Here is a 25,483-nt window from a genome sequence, read left to right on the forward strand (position 1 = left end):
TACAACAGAGAACCCTGCTTTCTTACCCCCCCTTAGGATGATTATCATGAATTCAGTATATAATTATTTAGATTAAGTTTTTAGGATATTTCAGGAGGGCTTTATGTTTTTTTGCCACAGGAACAAAGAAAGAAACTGAGGAACACATCTCACTGTGGTTTACATAACGTGTCTGATGTTTACTAATGAAATCGGTTTACCTTCATAACTGTATAATAGGGCCATTACAGACAATAGATACAGTAGTTTAAAAGTAATAAAATTTACAACAAAGTGTGTTTAATTTGAAATTGAATTGCCAGCAAATGGGTGTCCTAATGAACTCTTGTGTCAATGTAGCTCTAACTAAATTAAGGGGAATCATTTCTATCCCAGGAAACTAAATCAGCTATGAGATCCAAAAAGGCCATTCCTCTGGTGGAGGGGCTGTCATTGCCACAGATGGCCCTGCTGATGGAATTAAGCTTAAGTCAGGAGAAGTGAAATGCAAGATCCTTCTTAATTCAAATGAATTCGGAAATGCTGGCTGTTAGGACTCGCGAAGATCAGGAAAAAAAAAAAAGAAAGAAGGAAAAAAAAAAGAGGGATAAAGAAGAACCTCAAATCAAGCCAGTGAATGTTAATAGGAGGAAAAAGCTTGGGGAACATTTTGAAGCTAGTCATAGATCTTGAAGACTTCCCAGGTGGCACAGTGGTAAAGACACCATCTGGCAATGCAGGAGACATAAGAGATGTAGATTCAATCACTGGGTCTGGAAAATACCCTGGAGAAGGAAATGGCAACCCACACCAGTATTCTTGCCTGAAGAATCCCCTGGACAGAGGAGCCCCGCGGACTACAGTCCATGGGGTCACAAAGAGAGGGACATAACTGAAGTGACTTAGCATGCATGGGTAGATTTTGATCTCTGGACGTTGTATTAAAAAAAATAAAAAGATTATGTCAGATCAGCTATTCATGTATTTAAATAATTCTTCCCTGTGGTTTCTCCAACAATTCATAAGATTGAAGGAGTGGTGATAGAAAAGAAGGTGGTAACACATTTTATCAAGCATTGGATCTGGTACTTTCCAAAACAAGTCATATTTTAATTGTTGGAAGATTTTTAGCTCATATGTTGTTGTTTGGTTGCTAAGTTGTGTCCGACTCTTTGTGACACTGTGGACTGTCCATGGGATTTCCCAGGACAAGAATACTGGAGTGGGTTGACATTTCCACCCCAGGGTATCTTCCTGGCCCAGGAATGGAACTCTTGCATGCGTGCATGCTAAGTCGCCTCAATTGTGTCCCACTCTGTGTGACCCTATGGACTGTAGCCTGCCAAGCTCCCCCATCCATGAGATTCTCCAGGCAAGAGTACTGGAGTGGGTTGCCTTGCCCTCCTCTTATATAGAGAGTCACATATTTTATAGGGTCTCATTTCAAAAATGTCTCACCTCCCTACTTGAATCCACTGTAACCTGGTGTTTCTCTGACTCTTGTTATTCCAAGAAAATGTGCAATGGACACGACAGATTGTGTGTTGTATCAAAGGCGAACTTTTCCATTATCCCCCATCATCAGTATCTCTTCTTTTTATCGCCCCTCTTACTATACCTGCTACAGAACTATGAATCAACGAGTAATTGCAGATCCAAATGTTTGTGAAGCAGGCGGCATAGCCAAGCTCGGTACCCTCCCAGAAGTAACCCAGGCGTCAAAAGGAGCAGCGTGGCCTTGGCCCTGCTGGAAGGTGAGTTTCCGGAGCCTTTTTCCCTCTGGTGTAAAGAAGTTAACTCTAAGGTCAATTTCATTGACTCACTTTCTTGTTGTGCCTTTCCTCTTGCAGGGCCCACCCTTTAGAGAAACAGTTCTAGCAGGTCTTAAAAAAAAATTAATTAATTCCTTTGGCTTTTTGGCCCAGCCCCGTGGCATGTGGGATCCTAGTTCTTCGACCCGGGCTTGAACCCACACCCTCTGCAGTAGAAGCGTGAGGTCTTAACCACTGGACCTCCAGGGATGTCCCTAGCAAGTCTTAATAACTCATTTTGAGGAGGGTTCTGTGTGGAAATAGAGATGCTAAAAGGTTCCATCACGAAGCCACTGGAATTCCTCTAAACTGGGTCCATGGAGCCAGGCTGGGTTCTCCCTAGACAATGAGGCCGACTTGCCACCATGCAAATGAGACAAGGCTTGACATTTGATGAATTTTCCATCTCCTCTCTCTCCTCTGCTGACACTCGCTCTGAGGAAGGTTGTAAATGCAAGAGAGATTGTGGTATAATTCCTCAGACTGGCATTTCTGCCCCCTAGTCACCATTCGATTATCTTCCAAATTGCTGTGTTTCAGAGAGATAAAGATTTTTTATGGCTTGCTGACTTGAAACAACCACGAGAGCCAGCAAAAGATGGCTAAGCGGCCATGCATAGTAATTCCATTGGTAAATGACAAAATCTTTGTTTGTATGACATTTCCAAAATTACTACAGAAGATGAATCTGAAATACAAAATGTCACATTTGGCATGCAAAACTATCACAATATATTTCAGTATAAAATTCATAGAGGCGTTTAATTTAGAATGTGTTTAATAACTCAGTCTGCCTGCATCAGTAATCCTGCCTTGAGGTTTAAAGAGATTGTCTTATTTATTCACACGGTGTTAATTTTTAAAATATTTTTGGCAACCAAAATGCTAAGGTTAAGTCTTTATTGTTAATTAAGATTTTATAATTAAACCAAAAAATAATTGTTATTCTGATTAGTGTTTAAGTCTGACTTATATGAAAAGAGCAGAAGAAGTTTAGCGACTTTCATTGTTTACTTAACTGTGATTTGATTCCAGAAGCATGCTGTCTATATGGAAATATATATTATCTCTTATATAATAAAGTCTAGGCAGGATTAAAAAGTGCTTCACTGTTAACTGCATATTAACGGATGGTGCTACCTACCTGGGTAGTCAGGAGAGTAACCTGTTTCTAAAAATGACATTAATTTTGCTTAAAGCACAATGTAATAGAGAATTCTTTAAGGTCAAATTATCCTTAAGGCTATTAGGGTAGAAAACATGACTTTATGACTTTTGAGTTCTTAATAATCTCAGTTTAATTTTTGTGTAATCTGAAGCAATAGGACATTAAACAGCTTATCAGTTTGTACCAACTTTTCAGCATTTACTAAAAATGAATGGCCCTTTGGTCCCAGCTGCGGGTAAGCAATGAAATTCAAATGTGCTGTAAAATATTCTTCCATCCTATTCTTTAGTTACATGCAGTTCATGCCAAGTTTTAGGCTGAAGCAGATAGAAATGCCCTTCTTCCTTTATTTATTTAGACTCTCAGTTGAAGCCTGTGGGGCAAGGTGACCTCATGTTGAAATTAAAGGCGAGCATTCGATCAGGTGAGGTGTTAGTCTGACCTGTTTTGCACATCACTCATCAATGGGGCCCATGATCTGTGATTAGTGAGAGAAGTAAGGGCTGTCGCCGTTCAAGCTTGCTGTCCATGTTCATCCATCCCTTAAGAGGCCTGCTGTGTGGTTTTCAGAAGTGTTGGTTTCCTGTCCATTCTATCTCATTATAATAGATGAATGGTTTCTGATGTCACAGATCATTAACATACCACGCTTAAGAACTGGCTAAACTTTCCCTCGCATAATCGGTAGGCCTGCCTTTTGACCCCCTAATTACATCTCCTGTAGTCCGCCTCTGTTATCACAGCTAATACCTGACAATTACAGGTTGAGTAAAAATAATTGTCTACTTTTTCCCTCCCTGAGAAGCGCATTGTGGCTAATTGTGTGGTTTTCCCCAATTCCTGCATTGTTCAAGAAATTCAAGAAACCCGTCTTTTCTTCAGGTTGAGCAGAGTCGGTCACCTCAGTCTCTTCAGATACAGATGAAGTGCATCAGGGGTCTCAAGAACAAGGTGCCCCAAGGCTCCTACCTCCTCAAAGTGTCCCTGCTTGGCCAACCAGGCGGCCGTGTCTTGCAATGGTACCCAGCGGAGCAGCTGAAGACCAGAACACACCCAGTGAGGCATGGTGGAAACTTTTATGATGTGGGATTGTTTTTCCATGAAAGCCTTTATGTGGTAAGCTGGTCCTTTTGCTCATGGATCACTATCTGTCCAAGCTTTTCACCTCTAGAGATGGTTTTAGATATTCAACTTCGTGCACTAAACAGAAAGAATTTCATTCATCATTCAGCAAACACCTAATAAGCACCCGGTATGAGCCAAGCTCTGTGTTACACGCCAAGAGGTCACTCACATGTGTATTTTGTGTGTGTGCAATTGTGTGTATACCTTGGTAGGCAGCCGGGGACACTGATTGTAGGCGAGAACCCAGCTTTAGATAGGAAGAAAAGATGGAGGTTGTTCGGAAAATAGATCATGGATATAGGGGGAAGTGTTTACCAAGCAAAGGAATTCTGGAGGAGACAGTCCTGGAGGAGGAAGCTAGGGTTAAGTAAGATTAGAGAGTGATCATGGATGCAAGGATGAGAAGTGAGGGGTTCGAGATCTTTGAGTCAGCTTTGGAAGCAGAGAGGATAAGCTTAGCTTTTTCTCAGGCAACAGCACCAGGCGGACTAAGACAGGGAACTCCAGCCCGCAGAGGAGAAAGGAGGAGGCTGGGTTAGTCCTCGAACCCTTATCGTGTTCTGGTGCGTGAGATGTCGGGCTTGCGTATAGACTGTTTCCTAATACAGAATTGCCTGTTACACCGTTAATTTGGATGACCATTGTAACAGTCAGCGTAGGTATCACGGGGCACCAGGGCTGACAAGATTCACTGAGGAACCAAGCCTCAGTTGACTCATCCGTGAAACAGGAGTAAAAAAAATCTGCTTACCAGGGGCATTGCAAAAAAAGGTGATTGTGGAAACACACAGTGCCAATACACAGTAAGAATTCAGAAGTTTCTGTGGGTATTATCGTTACAGTTATTCTGTCTTTCTGATGGAGAAGCCCATAAATGTTTACCAGGTGACTTTCATTTCAATACATACGGCAAATGCTTATAAATATATGTATTTAAACTTTTTATTTTATGTTGGAGTATGGCTGATTAGCAATGTTGAGATAGTTTCATGTGCAGAGTAGACTGAGTCCGCCATACTTATGCATGTCCCCACTCTCCCCCAAATTACCCTCCCATCCCGGCTGCCACAGAACATTGAGCAGAGTTCCCTGTGCTAGACAGTAGGTCCTTGTTGGTTATCCATTTTCAGTACAGCCATGCGTAAAAGTCGATCTCAACCCCCACCCCCCCAACTAGCCCTTCCCCTCACTTTTCCTCCCTGGTGAACATAAATTTGTTCTCTAAGTATGTGAGTCTATTTCTGTGATAAATGCTTCTTTCGGAACAATTTTTGAATTAACCTTTGCTTGAGAACAATGTTGGTTAACACTTTTTATCTCTAATGAATGATCCCCAAAGCCTTGTTAAAACGTGTAGGGTGCAGGTGAGAGGCATTAGTCAAGGGAGGATATGGAGAAGACTTACCCCCTTGGGGAGCCCACTCCCCTATGGAACCAGACCTTGAGGACAGGTGACAAGAAGGCAGCAGGTGCAGGTCAGCCCGTGAGCTGAGATCTTGGTTCTTGCTATTTATCTCGGAACAATTTCAGGAATGTGGTGACAGCTAAGATTTTAGTTAATAATTTAAAAAAAGGGTTCAGCCAGTACCTAATGGGCAACTACATTCTTCTGGTAGATTTTAATTAAGTACCTACCCTTTTAAAGCTTGGATCTGGGCTACTGAATATGTCATTCAAAGAGCTTGCTATCTAGAGCCATCTGCGTAAGTAGATGTTTTATGTTTGCATGCATGCTTAGTCACTCAGTTGTGTCCAACTCTTTGCCATCCCATGGACTGTGGCCTGTCAGACTTCTCTGTGCATGAGATTCTCCAGGCAAAAATACTGGAGTGGGTTGCCATTTCCTTCTCCAAGGGATCTTCCCAACCCAGGGATCCAACCTGCGTCTCCGGCATCTCCTGTATTGCATTCTTTACTGCTGAGCCACCAGGGAAGTCCCTAACAGAGAGTGCTACAGATTAAATGTCAGGAGGATTTAGAAGACAAAGAGGTCCATCAAGAATGTCTTCGGGGACAAGGAGCAAAACCACAAAGAGACTGATGTTGTCAAAAAATGTGCACAACGTTGAGAAGTGCATCAGGTTCGTGGGGGAAAGCAGAAGCCGCTCATTCCTCCAATAGTGAAATGCATTTTCCCCTTCCTGCCAAACAGAACACAAAGTATCTTGGAATAGTTGAAATAACAACCCCAAATTTTCTTCCCCTGTGTCAGAAGCGAACAAACCAAAATAATTACCTCCTGCCACAGCCAAGGAAAATTTATTCTTTAACAGCCTGACAAAATGTCACTGAATTACATCATCCCTTGGTATCACCTAGCAAAATCCTGGATCCCCAAAGAGGTCTACTAGGCTATTTCACATGCAGTGTATGTAAGAAAAGTAAAAAAATTCAGGACAAAAACAGGAACAAGCAAAGCACCAATACCTCCAGAGCTTGACAGGAAAGAGAAGTCATCAGAGGCTGTTTGATTTCAGAATAAAAATGCTGTTGCTCAAAGTTCTGCTCATTCCACTGGGTTCTAGCAAGTTTTTCCATGAACCACACAGTTCTGCCTGCCAGTCACTCTGCTGGCAGTTTGAGGGAGACTGACAGTTAAAACAGCAAGGTTTAAAAGAGTGTCATTTTTCAGGAGTAGGAACAGATAACACAAAAGCACACAAATGTATTTGTGTATATAACCAATAAAAGGGCATCTAAGACATTTATGTCATTCCTTTTCAAATACAAGCTGAAGTTAGCGTCATTTCTCCATGAACAGGAGAAACTGGCTTCATACGGTTGTTTGAGAGTTCAAGACATCTTATTCATGTTAAACAGGGAAAGATGGTCATTTATTTCTATGTGGATAGGAGGGAGAGTCTTCCCTGGTGGCTCAGATGGTAAAAAATTTGCCTGCAATGAAGGAGACCTGGGTTCAGTCCCTGTGTGGGGAAGATCCTCTGGAGAAGGGAATGGCCACCCACTCCAGTATTCTTGCCTGGAGAATTCCATGCACAGAGGAGCCTGGTGGGCTACAATGGGGTCTCAAAGAGTCAGATATGACTTAGTGACTAAATAACAACAGCAGAAGGACACCAGTCATATGGTAGACTTTGGTAATAGTATCTGGGCCCAAAGAGCGTTTCATTAATTACTAGATGGAACTGCTATGCTTATAATTCTCATTTTCATTAGTACAGGGATGGGCCATCTTAAAAAAGGATATAAATAGTAGGTTAAAAAGCAAAACCAGCAAAATGCAGGCAAAGAACATTGATTAATGAATTTAAAACATTTTCTGAAAGGTCATGTGCTCATGTTGGGCTAAGCCTCAGGCAGGTCTAACCAATATGACCAGGCCCTTTGTGTGGAGCAGGTAACCCATGCTGACTCCAAATTTGCTGACATAACAGGGTTATTATTTCTGGAAGGATGTAGCATTCTGGAGCAATTTCTGTAATGCTTCCATTAAGACCATGGTTTCCTTCAATTTAAGCCTATATATTTCACTTTTCATATTACTCTACACCACACAGGAAATAAAACCATGTCTTGGACTGAATGTTTGTGTCACCAAAGGAAAAAAATTACTTGATTTTGATGGTACTTAACCCCATTTTATTCCATAAGTACATCTGTTTTTTTTTTTTAAATCACCTGTCAGTGTGAATAATAAGATATTATGAATACTAGTTTAAAGGCAGAAAATTGACTTACATTAAATTGTGGCAATTTTGAGGATTCTTTAAGGAAGACAGCAAGCACATGACATAATTTCCTTGGATAGTGTTTACAAGCACCCTCTATAGCCTCCCAAGTTGTCCTAGTGGTAAAGAATCCACCTGCCAACGCAGGAGCCATAAGAGACTTGGGTTTGATCCCTGATTTGGGAAGATCCCCTGGAGAAGGAAACGGCAACCTGCTTCAGTATTCTTGCCTGGAGAATCCCATGAACAGAGGAGCCTGGCAGGCTGCAGTCTATTGGGCCGCATAGAGTTGGACCCAGTTTAGCAATTGAGTGTGAGCAAGTTACCTCATAGTCGTATAAGTTCAGTTTACCAATAATGAATACTACAAGGAAATGTTAAGATAATCTTAAGAGCCAAATCTTGGTGTTAGTAGTTTCCAAAATAGAAATAAATCTGATTGAGAAGAAATGCATCAATTTAGAGAAAAGGATATCATTTTAACATTAATTATATATGGAGAACCTGTCACTGGTCGTGAATAAGGAAATAAATATTATTTTGTGGTCTTATGACTTGATATGTATTTAGCCTTATCTCCCCTCTTTAAACTACAAAAACAATATTTTAGGTAAATATTTGCAAAAGAGAGAAGTGAGCTCATAAACTGACTTCCTTGAGGCGTGAGCAAACTTGACCTTGCTCATTCTCCAGTAGAAAGGTAGATAAAAGCTGCTGACGTGCTTTCTAGAAATTTCCAGAGTACTTAGTCATGCTTGGAGACCTCCCCACGTGCATCAGTTGATGTTAACAGCCAACACGATTATTTTAAAGACCAAGAAGAAGTTTCTCCAGATGATTTTGATATTTCCAAGTGAAAATAGCCATTTTGGCCTTTCTGATTACAGACGACAACTTAAGCTCTTTGCAAAGAAAATCAGAGAATTAAAAAAAAATACACGTCAAAGTCTAGTTCTCAGCAAGCATGTATTCCTGTTCTGGAACCACATTACCTGCATCCACACTTGCCTTCCTTTTATTAGTCATAGCTGTCTAACTACACAAAGGAGATAAGTAAACATATAATTTTGGGTTTGATAAATATATGGGTTTGATAAATAAGTATATAATCATTTCAAACTTAGGAAAAGAATATAGGTAAAAGAAGAGTCACACTGAGTGGTCCCAGCCGACACTGTGTGGGGTAAGCAAGTTACTCCACCTAGTCGGCTCTGATTTTCTGACCGACATAATGGGGAGACATAGAAAAATGTTATTGTTTTAAGCACTGAATTTTGAAATTGTTTGTTACGCAGCAATGGATAACTGAGGAACTTACTTGGCCCCTTCTGTGACCAAGAACTGGGCTTCCCAGGTGATTCAGTGGTAAAGAATCTGCCTGCCAATGCAGGAGATGCAAGAGATGGTAGTTCGATCCCTGGGTTGGGAAGACCCCTGGAGTAGGAAATGGAAAACCCACTCTAGTAATCTTGCCTGGAGACTTCCTTGGACAGAGGAGCCTGGCAGGCTACAGTCCATGGGGTCGCAGAATCAGACGACTGAGCTGCTGCTGCTCCTAAGTCACTTCAGTCATGTCTGACTCTGTGCGACCCCATAGACGGCAGCCCACCAGGCTCCCCCGTCCCTGGGATTCTCCAGGCAAGAACACTGGAGTGGGTTACCATTTCCTTCTCCAATGCACGAAAGTGAAAAGTGAAAGTGAAGTCGCTCAATCGTGCCCGACTCTTAGTGACCCCATGGACTGCAGCCCACCAGGCACCTCCGTCCATGCGATTTTCCAGGCAAAAGAGTACTGGAGTGGGGTGCCATTGCCTTCTCCAACACAACTGAGCATGCATGCGCAAATGACCAAGAACTATATCGAGAGTTGGAGAAATCAAGTCAGGGCTCTCAAATTGCCTGGGTAGCTTTTGCAAATTTAGTCTCGTGTGCTTAAAGAAAAAGAATCATTATATATCTGTATTCAGAGTTGGTTCACCCAAAAGGCATTTGATTCCTGTGTGCAAAGCCTGGTCCTTGAATTACGCTGTGTGTATGTAAAAAAGAAGGTGTGGGAGATGGGGGCAGATAGGTAGAGGGCTCTTACATACTGAATTGTGTTCTCTCCAAATTGTGTGTCCTTTGGAGAGGGGCTGAGGTCTTAAATCCCAGGACCTCAGACTGTGACTGTGCTTGGAGACAAGGTCTCTTTAAGAGGTTAAGTTAAAATGAGAGCACTGGGGTAAATGTTAATCCAGTAGGACTGGTGTCCTCATAAGAAGAAGAGATTAGGACACAGAAACTGTGGAAGACCACATGAAGACACAGGGAGACAAACAAGGAGAGAGATTTCTGAAGAAATCAATCCTGGTGTCACCTTGATCTTGGACATCTAGCTTCCAGATCTTTGAGAAAATAAGCTCCTGTTGTTTAAGTGTTCCAGTCAGTGGAACTTTGCTATGGTGGTCCTAAAAAAGCTAATATAAGGGCTCCTAAAGGACTGGTGACAATGAATTGTCCTTTGATTTAATGGGAAAAAAGAAGCAACGATCAACTTCAACCTTTTAGAATTCAATGCATCAATTTGGCATCATTGAAATAAGGTCTAAGAAAACCTGGCTTCAGCTTGCTGTGTTATTGAGCTATTCCATGGATGTATAGGATTTTAAGAAGTGTGCACTCATGTGTGCTAAGTTGCTCCAGTCGTGTCTGACTCTTTGCGAGCCTGTGGACTGTCGCCCACCAGGGTCGTCTGTCCGTGGGATCCTCTAGGCAAGAGGGCTGGAGTGGGTTGCCACGCCGTTCTATGGGGCATCTTCCCTATAGACCCAGGGATTAAACCCGCCCCACTTAAGTCTCCTGTGTTGGCAGGCAGGTTCTTTGCTGCTAGAGCCACCTGAGAAGCCCTTTAAGAAGTATATCAACCAGTTAATATTTATACTTCAGTGTGGCAAGGTATCGTTATTACAGCAGTAGATGGGCACCATTTTTGTTTTACTGGAGGGAAATCCAATATGAATAAAATGGCAACTTTTCAAACATGACATTTAATCCATGCATGTAAATCAAACTGAGAATCTATTATTCATTATTAAAGGGGTGGCATATTTTTATTACTCAGAATGAAACACAAATACTGTGAAAAATTTAGTGCCTTTTCTTGAACTTTTGAGACACTTATCATGTAGTCATCCAGCTAGTACTGGCTCTCATTTTAAAATATAGCCATGAAATTAATAAGTTTGGAGTTTTATGCCTGAAAAAAAGATGCTCAATTTCAGTGAAGTAGGCAAATTTATTTTTTATTTAAAGCTTCCTAAATACTTAAGATGGTAAAGGACTAAAGTAATGTTCTGATTCCAGTATGTATATGAAGAATATAGTTCATGTTCTTGTCATTATTAGTCACGGTTCCAGCGTTCTTCCCTGAAGTGCTCTCTGAAAACGACATATATCAGAAACTGATTAAAATGACCTAAAGTATTAATTCTCAAACTATGATGAACCCAACATTTCGCAAGAGGTTATTTTCTGTGTGACATTTAATATCAAAGAATTGAAATGATTTTAATAACTCATAGGAAGGAGTGATTTTAGGAAAACTCGAGCTGAGCATGACGGCTTTTTTTTTGATTATTGATTATTACCATCCATAATGAATAGCCCTGGCTATTAGCGTTCAACACTTTTGGAAAATGACTTAATCTCCTGGGCCTCAATTCCTTCATTTGTAAAATGGGAATCTAATACCTAATTCGTAAAGATTTTGTGAGTATTAAATAATGTGATGCCCAGATTGCTTAGTATAGTGGGTTACATGTAGGAAATAACTAGTAGCTATAATTGTTTTTTATTTATAGTAATCTTCTATGTAGCATCTTTTCTTCTTTTTGCTCTCTGTTAGATTTCTCGAGCCCTTCAAAACATCCCTTCAAGAAGTATTTGTTGATGCATTCTTGATTTCTCTCTTCTAAGAAAACTCAGTTTCCATTAAATTTATTCACTACTCTTTTGCCTCAATTCCTTGTTACTAGGTGATGTGAAGGGTTTCAGGGCCATCAGTGTAAAAAGCCGTTGTCATTGTCTCATATGCTGGCAGGGAGGAAGAATAATGTGCGTTGAGTCCTTGCACTATGCCACTTTCATCACTGTGTGTTTAAAATGCCCAAATAAGTGCAAATTTCCCCCCGTGCAATCTATTGTTTAATTCATTTTGAAGAGGAGAGAAACAGATTTTTGAGATGAGAACTTGACCAGACGTTCAAAGCTGAGATTCAAACCCAGGTTTAAATGACTCCACAGTCCGAACACGAAGTTTCGCAACCTACCCTAGAGGACACAGCAAGAATTGATATGTTTGGTTTTTTAAATCTGTAAGCTACTCACCAGTTCCTATAATTTTCTTCATATTTTTACCAGACTTCTGTTTCTGATGCCAAATCTCCCGTTCTTTTCTGGCTCCTCTTCTGTCCTTTGTGTCTGTTTTCTACATGTGTTCACATCTGATTTACTCAGACTGCGGTGCCCTAGTTACAAAGCAGTAGTTCTTGTTCACTCTGCGTGCAATTCAATAATCAGTTCAATTTTTACCAGCCTCACTTGGGAATGAGGCTGCTGTATTGCATAATATTGACAGGTGGTCACTTAATCTTAAATATATTTGGCAGCACTAGAATGTAAACTTCTTGAGAGTAGGGACTGGTGTCTGTTTTGTTCACTGCTGAATCTCTGCCACCCAGAAATGTGGCTGTCTTGATAAATATTTTTTTAAATGAATGAATAAACCTAAAACTTCTGATGAGTCACATGACAGACTTCAAATAGATAAGTATTGACTGCCTTGTAGTTGAAAAGTGTTTTAACTTTTAAAAAAATTTGGTATTTTATGCAGATGCACATTCTTCATTTTATTGGAAATGCTTCTGAAATGCTGTAAATCCACCTTTGTCCTTTGTGTCTGTTCTCTACATCTGTTCACATCTGATTTATTCAGGGTTCAGAATGCCCTAGTTACCAAATAGTAGTTCTTGTTCACTTTGCATGCAATTCAACAATCAAATCATTTTGAATTCTCTAAAGAGGAGGAACTTGCTTCTATATTTGAACTCACTCACATTCAGAGGGAATAAGTTTTAATATTTCAACATCTACACAAAATGCTTTACAATGACTTTTAAGGCACTAATTCTCTTATGAACACTGAGTGAAGTCACAATGGGCTGACGAGGGTAAAGAATTTCTCCAAGGTCACATGGCCTGGTAATTGCAAAGAACGAGGCTGGCTATCTTTTCCTATCCATCTGCCTCATGCATGTACCGAACAGTAGTCAATGGCTTTGAACTGATGGGGCTCTCAGAGCTTCTAGTGGTTGGCAGGAAAAGGATTTACTCTCAAACAAAAAAAAAATCACTAAGCTCAAGGACCAAAAAAGGTCAGTCTAGTAGACTGCAAAGCTGAGCATGTCAAGCCCCTGCTTAAGCTCCCCTAGGGTCTCCACTACACTCAGACTAAAAATCCAAATTCTTCACCTGGCCCTCCAAGCTTTACATGCTCTGGCTCCCATCCTCCTAATTCTCTTGCATGTGACTTTTCTGCTTGGGTGTTTCATTCGAGTTTCACTTTCTCTTCTCTGAACAGACCAAGCTCATTCTTGTTATAAGGTCACTGCATTACATGTGGCTTCTGGCCGTGAGGTTCCTCCTCTAACCTTGACACTGCTGTCCAAGGTCAAATGCCCCTTCCCAAGACAAGGTTTTCTTAATAAAATAGCCCCTCCTCTGTTCATTTTCTAGTATAACTCTAATTTCCTTTTATTATTTTAATATCCTTAGTGATCGAGTAGAGCATTTATCACTGTTGATATCATCTTACTTGTTTATTACTTGTCCCCTCCCCCACCAGATTGTAGCTCAAAAACAAGAAGTTTTGTTCAATTATTTTCATCATCAGTGCCAAAAACTGTTGCTGAAGTTGTTCTATAGCTGTTAAGTCACATCCAACTCTTTTGGGACCCCATGGATGATAGCCCAACAGGCTCTTCTGCCCATGAGATTTCCCAGGCAAGAATACTGACGTGGGTTGCCATTTCCTTCTTCAGGGTATTTTCCCTGGCCCAGGGATTGAACCAGCACCTCCTGCATTGGCAGGCAAATTCTTTACCACTGAACCACTGGTAAGCAGCTGGGGTGTGGTCGTGTAGTTTCATGAAAATGGTTCTCCTTTTACATTTGTTTGGTATTGAGTAATACCAAAAAGAGATATTTGCTGAAATATAAATGGGCATTTAATAAATGTGTGTGAATGAATGATTGAATGAAGGGAAGCATACATTTGGATATGGTTTTTGATTTGACATAGTCAAATCAATAATGTTAGTAGTTGGGAAAACATGAACAAATCATTACTCGTTTAAATCTTTTTTCAATCACCTGTACAATGGGCGAATATTAACCACATTGACATTCAGATCAAATGTTATAATATGCGTGTGAGAGCTTTGTAAAATGTAAGATGCTGCACAGGCATTAATATTATCGCCAGATATATCTTTGGTACCATGTGAGTTTCCCAAAGGTAAAGTGTTGATTAGCAATTATTGCCAAAAATTCTATCCTTTCCAAATGATGTATTTGCCTGTTCCTTGTAAAACCATTTGTGGTTAATTTGTTGGTCTTTGATCTAATCAGGCTGCAGATGTTCAGAAATGCCATCTTTTTGTGCATTGAGGCTCAGTCACTGGGGTTTGTAAAAGTAATGGGCTGTGCCCAATTTTTCCCCAATGTCTTCAACTCTCAGGGACAATGAAGGGAAAAATCTATCTTTTGCCTAACAAGGAGAAACTGAAAAGAAAATTTAACTTTTTGTTTTCACATTCTAAAAAAAAGGTGGGGGGGTATGGGGGGAGAAATCCCAGAACTAAATTTTCTAAATTAAAATATTCAATTAGATTTTGCCATCTCCCTAGAGTGAAATATTCTTAGTTGAACATTTGAGTAGCAAGTGAAGAGATGAGTTATGACATATTGAGGTTGAGGTCAGGTAATGGAATTGCAATGTAATGAGATGACATGCCATATATTTCCTCTTGATTTCAGTCATGTTTGATGGAAAATGGTGGCAAGGCCATATTTTTTAGCCAGTAATTATTCAGGTATGAATCAGTTTGATCTCAGACAGAATTGTGGTTGCCCTGAGCTGCGGAAGTCAATTAGACGTATGATCAAGGACACACAAACCTGTCTTGTCTTGGTATCTATATTGGACATTGATTCTCAAAGTCTCTTCTGAAGGACCATGTGAATCACTATTACCTTAACCTGCCTGTAAAAATTAAAATTCCCAAGCTTCACCTCAGATTTACTGACTTAAGGATGAGAACGGGCCTAGAAATCAGCATTTTAAGCAAATGCCTTTGGGTAATTCTCATACAAACCAAATTAAAGGGGCACCTAGATGATGTCCTTGAGGACATCATTGTATGATTGTGACTGTTTCCCAAGTAATTAAATTTGTTGTTAAGAAATCACAAAATGAGATTCAGGGACTGTAGGTTTGAGAGATCATAGACCTCTGATCTCATTTTAGGGAAATTTTTATTTCGGAATTACTGATTTGTAAACTATCTGATGAATCTAACTAACTAGGACTCACTCTTTATTTATTTTAAAATCATAATTAATTTACAATGTTGTGTTAGATTCAGGTGTGTAGTAAAGTGATTCAGTTATATACACATCTCTTTGTTGTTGTTTAGTTGCTAAGCTGTGTCCAACTCTTTGGAACCCCATTGACTGTAGCCTGTGAGGCTCCTCTGTCCATGGGATTCTCCAGGCAAGAACACTGGAGTGGGTTTGCTGTTTCCTTCTCCAGGGGATCTTTCTAACCCAGGAATGGAACTCGGTTCTCCTGCATTGGCAGGTGGATTCTTTACCAGTGAGCCCCCAGGGAAGTCCATATGTGTTTATACACACATATAAATAAATAAATAATATAAATATTTGTATAAATAAATAATATACAAATGTTTAAATATTTATATAAATAATATACAAACATATAAATGTTCATTTATATTTAAATGAACAAATATATAGCATTCATATTTATAAACATATATAAACATACAGGCATTTGCATTTGTAAATATATATATACATATGTATACATTCAGAATGACTCACTCTTTAAGGATCCCAGAAGATGAAGCTGTTAAGGGTGCTGGGATGATGGAGCTCTGTTGGAGGAAGCATGTTTTCTCTTGATAAGCTCTGGGCCTGCTTTTGATGGCTGAACCCAGTGGTAGCAATGATGGAGGGAGCAGGCTGAATACAGAGAAACATGTGGGGAAGAGCCCAGCTCCTCTGTCTGTAGGGATCACGAGGGGCAGGAAAGAGGGTTTAGAGGAGTGGTCCAGAGCCTCTTCAGCAGGAATCCAAGGTAGGCCCCCTGACGCTCACCTCCAACACTTAGGAAGCCCCGCGTGAATGGCTCTGCAGCACACTGCCGGGAATCAAATCCCCGCTCTGCCCTATACACCTGTTCTCTGTGTGACCTTGGGTTTGACCTTGCCCCAGTTCTCTTTGCCTCAGGGGCGTCACTTGTCACATGGAGAAAACAACAGGATCTACTTTGTACAATTGTCATCGTGACTGAGTTCATCAGGATAAAGTGATTCAAAGAGTACCTGGCATTTAGTCAACTTCAATAGAGACGAGCGCTTCCCTGGAGGCTCAGTGGTAAAGAATCGACCCACCAGTGCAGGAAACACAGGTTCGATCCCTGGGCTGGAAAGATCCCCTGGAGAAGGAAAAGGCAACCCACTCCAGTATTCTTGCCTGGGAAATCCCATGGACAGAGGAGCCTGGTGGGCTGCAATTTGTGGAGTTGCAAAGTGAGACACATCTTCGTGGCTAAGCAATAACAACAACAGATGAACAGTTGATACTCTACTGTTAGCATTAAGAAACTGAAAAAGACAATTTCTAAAACAGGGAACTGGAGCTATTACATTTGCACACAAAGCACTGGTTTTTCAATGGTGTAGGTGTAAAATTTTTCTCTCTTCTTCTGTGCAAAAGCTATGATAGTTAGAGTTGTTCCCAACCTCTGTCCTTGATCCCCAGGCCAAGATAAGTTTCCAAGAATAATTACTTTCTTTCATCCTGCAGCAGAAAGACAGGGGATTAGAGCTAATTTGTCTATTTATTTATCTTGGCTGAGGGAATGGAAAGGAAAATAAAATGGTGCTATTAAACTCTCCCTAGATAACCTAGATTACCCTGTGCTGTGGCATTAATTCCCACTCCTCTGTCCAGAACTGTTTGCCTCAAATAGAACACTTTGCTGTTTTCTAATGCAAATTAAATACACTTATTTACTTTCATGACTACCCTTAATCCTTACAGAATATGAGTTCCCAAAGACACCTCTGTGTCCTTTTCCCCTTCTCCCTACCCACCCATCACCACTGTCCTTGCCCTCCGAGTCCTCTCCTCCACCACCTCCCCAGCACTTTGTACATGGTGAAACCAAGACCCTTCCAAAGATGGTAGGTTACTTGTTTAAGTGGTGAATTGGGATTTGATCTCATGTTTGTATGATGCCAAAGCCCATGCTTTTAACCCACGAGGACATATGGCTTTCTTTTTAAATGAGAGAAAGGATTAAACAGGGCAGGATTGAACAACTGGGACTGAGGTAACAGATATATAAAGTCACAACCACTGAAGATGCGTTTGTAAGAATTCCAACCAAAGCATCATGTCCAGGCTGCATCATTGCAGACCTACCACAAACAACTCAAGTATTATTGTGCACTCTGCTTGTCTATAGAAGTGCAGGTTATGTGCATATTCACGTGTTCCTCCACTATTGACTTTATCATGCTTGCGTGCGAGTTAAGTTGCTTCAGTTGTGTCCAACTGTAATCTGCTAGGCTCCTCTGTCCATGGGATCTTTCAGGCAAGAATACTGGTGTGGGTTACCATGCCTTCCTCCAGGGGATCTTCCTGACCCAGGGATCAAACCTGAATCTCTTTTGTCTCCTGCACTGGCAAGTGGATACTTTACCAATGAGCCACTGTCTAAAGAGCCACTAGAATTTTGATTTTACATCCAGTGACTTAGAACTATGTTTCTGAAGCTATCTTGATGGAATAATTATATTTATACAGTAGTTAAGACTGCATGTGAGTCAGGGCTTCTCTGATGGCTCAGTGGTAAAAAAAAATCTTCCTGCCAATGCAGGAGACACGGGTTTGAACCCTGATCTAGGAAGATCCCCCACGCCTCAGAGCAACTAAGCCTGTGTACCACGACTCCTGGGCCTGTGCTTTAGAGGCCGGGAACCACAACTCCTGAGGCTGCGTGCCCCAAGCACTAAAGCTAGTGGTCTCTAGAGCCCGTGCTACACCACAAGAGAAGCCCCCGCAATGACAGGTCCATGCACTGCGGCGAGAGAGTAGCCACCACTCGTTGCAACTAGAGAAGAGCCCACTCAGCAATGGAGATGCAACAGAGAGAAAAATAAATAAATAAAATTATTTAAAAAAATAAATCATCAGTGTTCATGCATCTTAAAAAAAAATGAAAGTCTGGATATGAGTTAGTGCAGAGCAGGGGCAGTCAATATTTGTTCTTTTCTGGTAACAAACCCCCGACATTTCAGTGGCTTATGTGCATTCGATATTGCACATCAGTCCAAGATTGTTAAAAGTTCAGTAATTTCTCCTTTACCTGCAAAGGCTCTCACCCAATGACAGACTTGCTTCCTTGCCTGGTCCTTGAGATTAAAGCTACTTGTAGTCCTAACTCATATATGAAGGGTTTATCCTCTCTGAGATTTGGTTTCTCCTAAATTTCTTTATGTCCAAAGTTCCTCAAGGAGTTCAGAAGTATACACAATTTTGTAATTTAATTGAAATCTTTTCTTCATTACAGTAAGAATTATGATCATTTATGACATCTCCATCATAAGGAGAAGCAGAACTTTGAAAGCCTTATATTTTTGAAATTACTTTATCTTTTTTTTAAAGTAACTTTTGCTTAGTATGAAAACAATAGTCCTTCCAAATATTTCAGAAAATCCAGAAAATTAAAAAATACTTCGTCAATGTGCATTTCCATCATTTTGTAAGATTTCCCTAATCCTTTCTGAGTTGCTTCAATTTAAAAGTATTTGGTGTCCAAGTGGAAAGAATGTTGCTTTCTCTTCCAATTCTCTGTGCAAACTTCAGGATTCAAAATTCTCACTTGTTTCTTTTCTGCTTGTTCTCCACTCTCCTTTCACATGCATCTTCTATAGTATAGAAAATCAAATGCATTACCCTTATGTTATGCAGTGAAATTCACCCCGTAATGTCTCTTCCTTCAAAAAGAATGCCCTTGATGGTACACAGAAAATAAAGGTACTCTGAGAAAATCATGACCTCCAACTACCAGGACTTTTGTGATGAGATAGTACTGATAGTTGAGGGCAGACCGATCCATTTATTTCCCTTATTATAGGTATTCAGTGACAAAGCTACAGAAAAATAAGGAAGCATCACGTCATAGGTATGTTAAATTGCTTTAGTCGTGTCCGACTCTCTGCGACCACATGGACTGTAGCCCACCAGGCTCCTCTGTCCATGGGATTCTCCAGGCAAGAATACTGGAGTGGGTTGCCATTCCCTTCTCCAGGGGATCTTACCCACCCAGGGGTTGAATCTGTGTCTCTGACATCTCCCGCATTGCAGGCAGGTTCTTTACAAAGAAGTCCACCTCGTAGGAGGGCTGTGGAAATACTCAGGTTTGTGGAAAGGATCCTCTGAGAGATAACAATGAAACTTAGTGATCCTTTCTTGCCATGGAGGAAACAAATGAGTCCCAAGCTACACATTACTGGCCAAAAGATCTCTCCTATAACATACGGCATGAGAAAAGCAATGAAAGATTAACATGACCGCAGTTGTCAGATAAATTCCTTTATTTGGTAACATATGGCTCTGATCCTCCTTTTCAGTCATTATCAGTGACTAGGTTTTGTCTTATTCAAGTATTTATTTTGGGAGGAGGGGACTGTCAGGGTAATTTCACGTGACAGCTCTATCTTGTGAAATAGGCTGAAATGAAGTTTTCCTTAGTGCCCAAAGCCTGGCTTCTTGTTTATATTGTTACAGGTGATATGATGGGGCCTGGTGTTTTACACCAGGTGTTGGGGTTATGCTTGGGAGCCTAGAATTACTCCTCGTGTACAAAATGATACTTGTGTTTTACATATTTATCTGATGAGGTTCAATCAATCTTAAAATGCTCTTTTCTCCTTTACGAAAATAAACTGTAATCTGCGTCATAGAAATAGTTGGGATGAAGTCTTAAGACAGATAGTAATAATATTTGTGTGCATTCACATTTTATGAGCATTTTTATATTCGTTATACTAGCTGACAAGTGCATCAACTCTATGAGGAAGATGCTTATAATTTTGTTTTTTATGGGTGAGGAAATTTGAGTGCATGGAAAGTAAGATACAAAAAAAGAAGTGACTTGCCCAAGACCACAGGAAAATTGATGGTAGAATTGGGTCAGTACTGGTCAACTTCTTAATCTGTTTTGAACATATCCCTGAGTAAGACCAGGTTACTATAAGAAGAGCATTAGTTTTCACTTCTAAATGCAGGGATAAAACTGATGAAATTACTGTAATAGCATCACTTCAGCTTCATTTTTTAACGGTGGTTGGAAACAGGTTTCTGACCCCCTTTTTCCTCCTCTACCTCACTTAGCTCTTATTCTCTTATCACAAAGGTTACTCGCAGCCAACTAGCCAAATGAAAAGTATGGCTTGATTAAGAATCTCTTTTGTCAGTAATTTGTGCCTAATGTTTTTAGCTCTCCCATGGGCTGTTGTAGAAAATGGTAAATCTGGTTTAAATGAAACCTGATCCTGTTAATGGTTTAATAGCAGCTGCCACAGGGTTATGGCATTTTTCAACAGATGCTTCTGCTTCATTTTAAACATAAACCAAGTCTTGGAATATTTACATAAATCATATAAAATATCCCTACACACTTTTGGTTAAATATATTGTTATAAAATAGTCTTAGACTAGTCCTTATCTTTGCCCATTTGTAATTATTCACAGAGAATAAAAAAACAAAATAAAACAGGCTATACTCTGTTTAAAAAAAAATAGATTACTTGTGTCTTGCACTTGCCTAAAAATTTTTCTAAAGGCTGAAGAATGGGCTCCATCTCTCTTCTGGGGACATGAACGGTGGCTTGGTTGATCCAATGGTTCTGTCCATCTTTAGGCCTACCACTATTTATTTAGCACTGACAAATTGCTTACACAATGATGTGCATTCTAGTGTCAACTGAAATTCAGAGGAGTCACAAAATTAAACGGGACGCTGTTTTTCTTTGAAAAGGTAGACCTTGTAATAGCACTTCAAGATATCATTTGCATAGGATTAGTTTCTCTGGCATATGATTGTTTAACCTTTTTTTTTTTTTTTTAAAGAATTCCTTCTGGTCAAAGCACTTGTGCTGGATACACGAATGATACAAAGATAAATGTCAGGCAAAAAAAAAAAAAAAAAAACAAACCACAATGACTGGTTCCAAACCGGGAAAGGAGTAAATCAAGGCTGTATATTGTCACTCTGCTTATTTAACTTACATGCAGAGTACATCATGCGGAATGCCGGGCTGGATGAAGCACAAGCTGGAATCAAGATTGACAGGAGAAATATCAATAACCTCAGATATGCAAATGACACCACCCCTATGGCAGAAAGCAAAGTGGAACTGAAGAGCCTTTTGATGAAAAGTGAAAGAGGAGAGTGAAAAAGCTGGCTTAAATCTCAACATTCAGAAAACTAAGATCATGGCATCCGGTCCCATCACTTTATGGCAAATAGATGGGGAAACAATGGAAATAGTGACAGACTTTAGTTTCTTGGGCTCCAAAATAACTGTTGATGGTGACTGCAGCCATGAAATTAAAAGACGCTTGCTCCTTGGAAGAAAAGCTATGATCAACCTAGACAGCATATTAAAAAGCAGAGAATTACTTTGCCAACAAAGGTCTGTCTAATTAAAGCTATGGTTTTTCCAGTGGTCATGTATGGATGTGAGAGATGGACCATAACTCTTCAGCTGAGTGCTGAAGAATTGATGCTTTTGAATTGTGGTATTGGAGAAGACTCTTGAGAGTCCCTTGGACTGCAAGGAGGCCCAACCAGTCCATCCTAATTGAAATCAGCCCTGAATATTCATCAGAAGGACTGATGCTGAAGCTGAAGCTCCAATACTTTGGCCACCTTATATGAAGAACTGACTCATTGTAAAAGACCCTGAAGCTGGGAAAGACTGAAGGCAGGAGGAGAAGGGGATGACAGAGGATGAGATGGTTGGATGGCATCACTGACTAGATGGACGTGAGTTTGAGCAAGCTCCAGGTGTTGATGGACAGGGAAGCCTGGCATGTTGCAGTCCATGGGTTCGCAAAGAGTCGGACATGACTGAGCAACTGAATTGAATTGAATGGCAAAAGATAGAAATAGTTAAACAAAAGAGATACCAGCTCAAGCAAAAAGAACTGAAAGTACAGTGTACCTCTTTAGTTAGCATATTACAGGTTTGAGTCCTAAGACTCATAGGAGGCAGAATCTTGAACTGGTAGGGTAGTTTTTTGTCTTGTTTTTTGGGTCTTATTTTCATGGTAGTATATTTGCCCAATTACTTTGGTCTATAACCATTATTTATGTAAGTGCATCCAATGCTATGTTTTTAAGGACAAACAATAACAGTACAAATCAACTCTTTCACACTCATATACTCAATGAGTTGTGTCCAACTCTTTGTGACCCCAAGGACTATAGCCTGCTACATTACTCTGTCCATGGGATTCCCCAGGCAAGAATACTGGAGTGGGTTGCCACTTTCTTTTCCAGAGACAAAGCAGTTCTTAACTCTAAATGATCTGTAGGCATCACTGACTGTGATGTGTTTCTAAATACCAGTATTCCAATCTTCCCTTGTCCTCATATCTGTCCTAGGTACTCCCGCCTAAGAAGGATGTGGAACTTGGCATGGCATTCTTGTTTGAACTCTTTCTCCTTCGTGGGAAATATACTTATCTCCACCAGGTTGTGGGCTGGGCAACCTTCCCTTTGTATGATAGCAGTATGGATGTGGTGGAAGGAAAATTCAAGTGTCCACTTCTCCGAGGACATTATGATCAGAAAGTCGACAGCTTCAAGAAAACTGAAGATCTGATTTGCTTGGACCTGGACCACTGGCTGTGCAATCTCTATTTTCAGGTTTGCAATGGGATTTTGTTAGTGGGAAAAAGAATGTAAAGATTTTCCAAAGCTGCTTTTCTCTAGCCTTTAGCTATTGAAAATTCCAATAAGTATCAATATCAAAAACCTATAATAAGGGTTATCTCAATATTGATTTCTCATTTTTGTGCTCAGTCGCCCAGTCATGTCCAACTCTTTTGTGACCCCATGGACTGTAGCCCACCAGGCTCCTCTGTCCATGGAATTTCCCAGGCAGGAATACTGGAGCGAGTTGCCGTTTCCTCCTCCAGGGGATCTTCCTGACCCAGGGATTAAACTCATGTTTCTTGCATCTTCTGCACTGGCAGGCAGATTCTGTACCACTACCGATTTCTCATAATGCAGATTAAATTGATGTCTACAAACAAGGGGCAAAATTCTAGAGTTAGTAGAAATCTTAAGGATCGTTTAATCCAAACTTCTGTCTTATGAATCAGGACAGCTATCCAAGTCCCTGATTTCTCAGTCTGCAGCCTGTTGTTGCCGGAGCAGACTGGTCTCAGCAATGTTGGGCAGGGGTTGTATTTCTTTTTCGAGAGTTCTTATTGAGCTTCTGTTGTGGGTTGGGCATCGCTTGTTCCAGAGATATAAAACAGATAGATGTGGTCTCTGCCTTCCAGATGCTTGACATTTATTTGATGAGACTGACAATAGATAGCCCACATTTCCATGGGATGAAAGTGGCCATTAGAAGTCTCTCTTTACCATACACATGGCTTCAATGTATGCTGCCTTGTTTATGTCAAAAATTAAAAAAAACAAACAAACTTGGGAACACATCACTAATTTGTGTAGGCTTGGCATTCTATTTTTTAATCAAGTCTTTTAGCAGAATAGCTGTTGCATAAATTTGTTTTAGGCCAATACCATGGAGGATCCAAAAAAGAAAATAGTAACATACTTGAAATATAAGGCATTCCAACACATTTTGGTCTATTTATTTTTGTCCTATATGTCCACATTTATTCTACCTCTTTATGTTGTTTTTCCAGAGTGCTTGTATCATGAAATGCTATGAGTTTTCTTCCTTACTGTTGGTTTTTTTTCAGTTTACCTACTTATCTACCTACCTGAGGCAAACAGTATATATGGACATGTTCAGGAAGCGTGTAGTTTTGACCTAAAAATCATCAGCTACATATTCTTCTTATGTGATGATTTTTCTTGTGTTCTATTTAAGTTTAATTGACATTTTTTTCCCCTTTTAGCTAATTCAGTTACAATGTTTTGTCGAAATATATTTTTGTTGCTCTCTGGTTATACTGTTAAGAAAACCACTCTTAGATGAGTATGTGCCCTTCTAGTCATCCTGGGAATCAGTTCAGTTCAGTTCAGTCACTCAGTCGTGTCCAACTCTTTGCGACCCCATGAACCACAGCACGCCAGGCCTCCCTGTCCATCACCAACTCCCGGAGCTTACTCAAACTCATGTCCATCAAGTCGGTGACGCCATCCAGCCGTCTCATCCTCTGTCATCCCCTTCTCCTCCTGCCCCCAATCCCTCCCAGCATCAGGGTCTTTTCCAATGAGTCAGCTCTTCGCATGAGGTGGCCAAAGTATTGGAGTTTCAACTTCAGCATCAGTCCTTCCAGTGAACATCCAGGACTGATCTCCCCTAGGATGGACTGGTTGGATCGCCTTGCAGTCCAAGGGACTCTCAAGAGTCTTCTCCAACACCACAGTTCAAAAGCATCAATTCTTCGGTGTTCAGCTTTCTTCACAGTCTAACTCTCACATCCATACGTGACCACTGGAAAAACCATAGCCTTGACTAGACAGACCTTTGTTGGCAAAGTAATGTCTCTGCTTTTTAATATGCTGTCTAGGTTGGTCATAACTTTCCTTCCAAGGAGTAAGCGTGGCACCTTAAAAATAAATCTGTTTTCCCAGGTGGCTCAGCGGTAAGGAATCTGCCTGTGAATGTAGGAGATACAAGAGACACAGGTTCAGTTCCTGAGTTGGGAAGATCCCTTGAAGAAGGAAATGGCAGTCCACTCTAGTATTGGATTCTAGTGCTATTCCCAGTTATTTCGATTTGTTTTGAAGTGAACCCCCGGATCAGAAGTTTTTAAAAGTTTCTAAGGATTAGAAACATTGATATAAATAAGTGTGAAAAGGAAGATCATAAATGAATCCAAAGGAGTAATTAAAAAATCACTCCCCAAATTTTGAAGAAAACCCTCAATAAAACTATTTATCAAATTGGTGACCTGAATACTATACATAGAGATAAAAATGAAATGAAAATGAAAATACAGCCATGAAAGAAAATAAATTTGGATATATGTTTATTAGATAATGTAAAAGGCATTTATAATTCTTCATTAAAATTATCACTGTTACCTAACATTCAGTGTTCTATAAATTATGGCATGGGCTTTGTTTCATAAAAGATAATTTAGGT

The 25,483-nt window shown here is 40.3% G+C and overlaps 1 protein-coding gene across 1 annotated transcript in view; it reads left to right on the plus strand.

The window, feature by feature from the left end:
- The first annotated feature begins 1,502 nt into the window (after positions 1-1,502).
- The window catches only part of LOC122696840, a 100,107-nt gene continuing 76,126 nt past the window's right edge, over positions 1,503-25,483 (plus strand). Inside the window, exons 1-3 of the mRNA XM_043906962.1 lie at positions 1,503-1,733; positions 3,841-4,074; positions 22,795-23,058. Of these exons, the coding sequence (XP_043762897.1) occupies positions 1,503-1,733; positions 3,841-4,074; positions 22,795-23,058 (729 nt within the window). The remainder of the gene's footprint in view (positions 1,734-3,840; positions 4,075-22,794; positions 23,059-25,483) is intronic.

Source organism: Cervus elaphus, chromosome 7 (assembly GCF_910594005.1).
Source record: "Cervus elaphus chromosome 7, mCerEla1.1, whole genome shotgun sequence".
Taxonomy (NCBI): domain Eukaryota; kingdom Metazoa; phylum Chordata; class Mammalia; order Artiodactyla; family Cervidae; genus Cervus; species Cervus elaphus.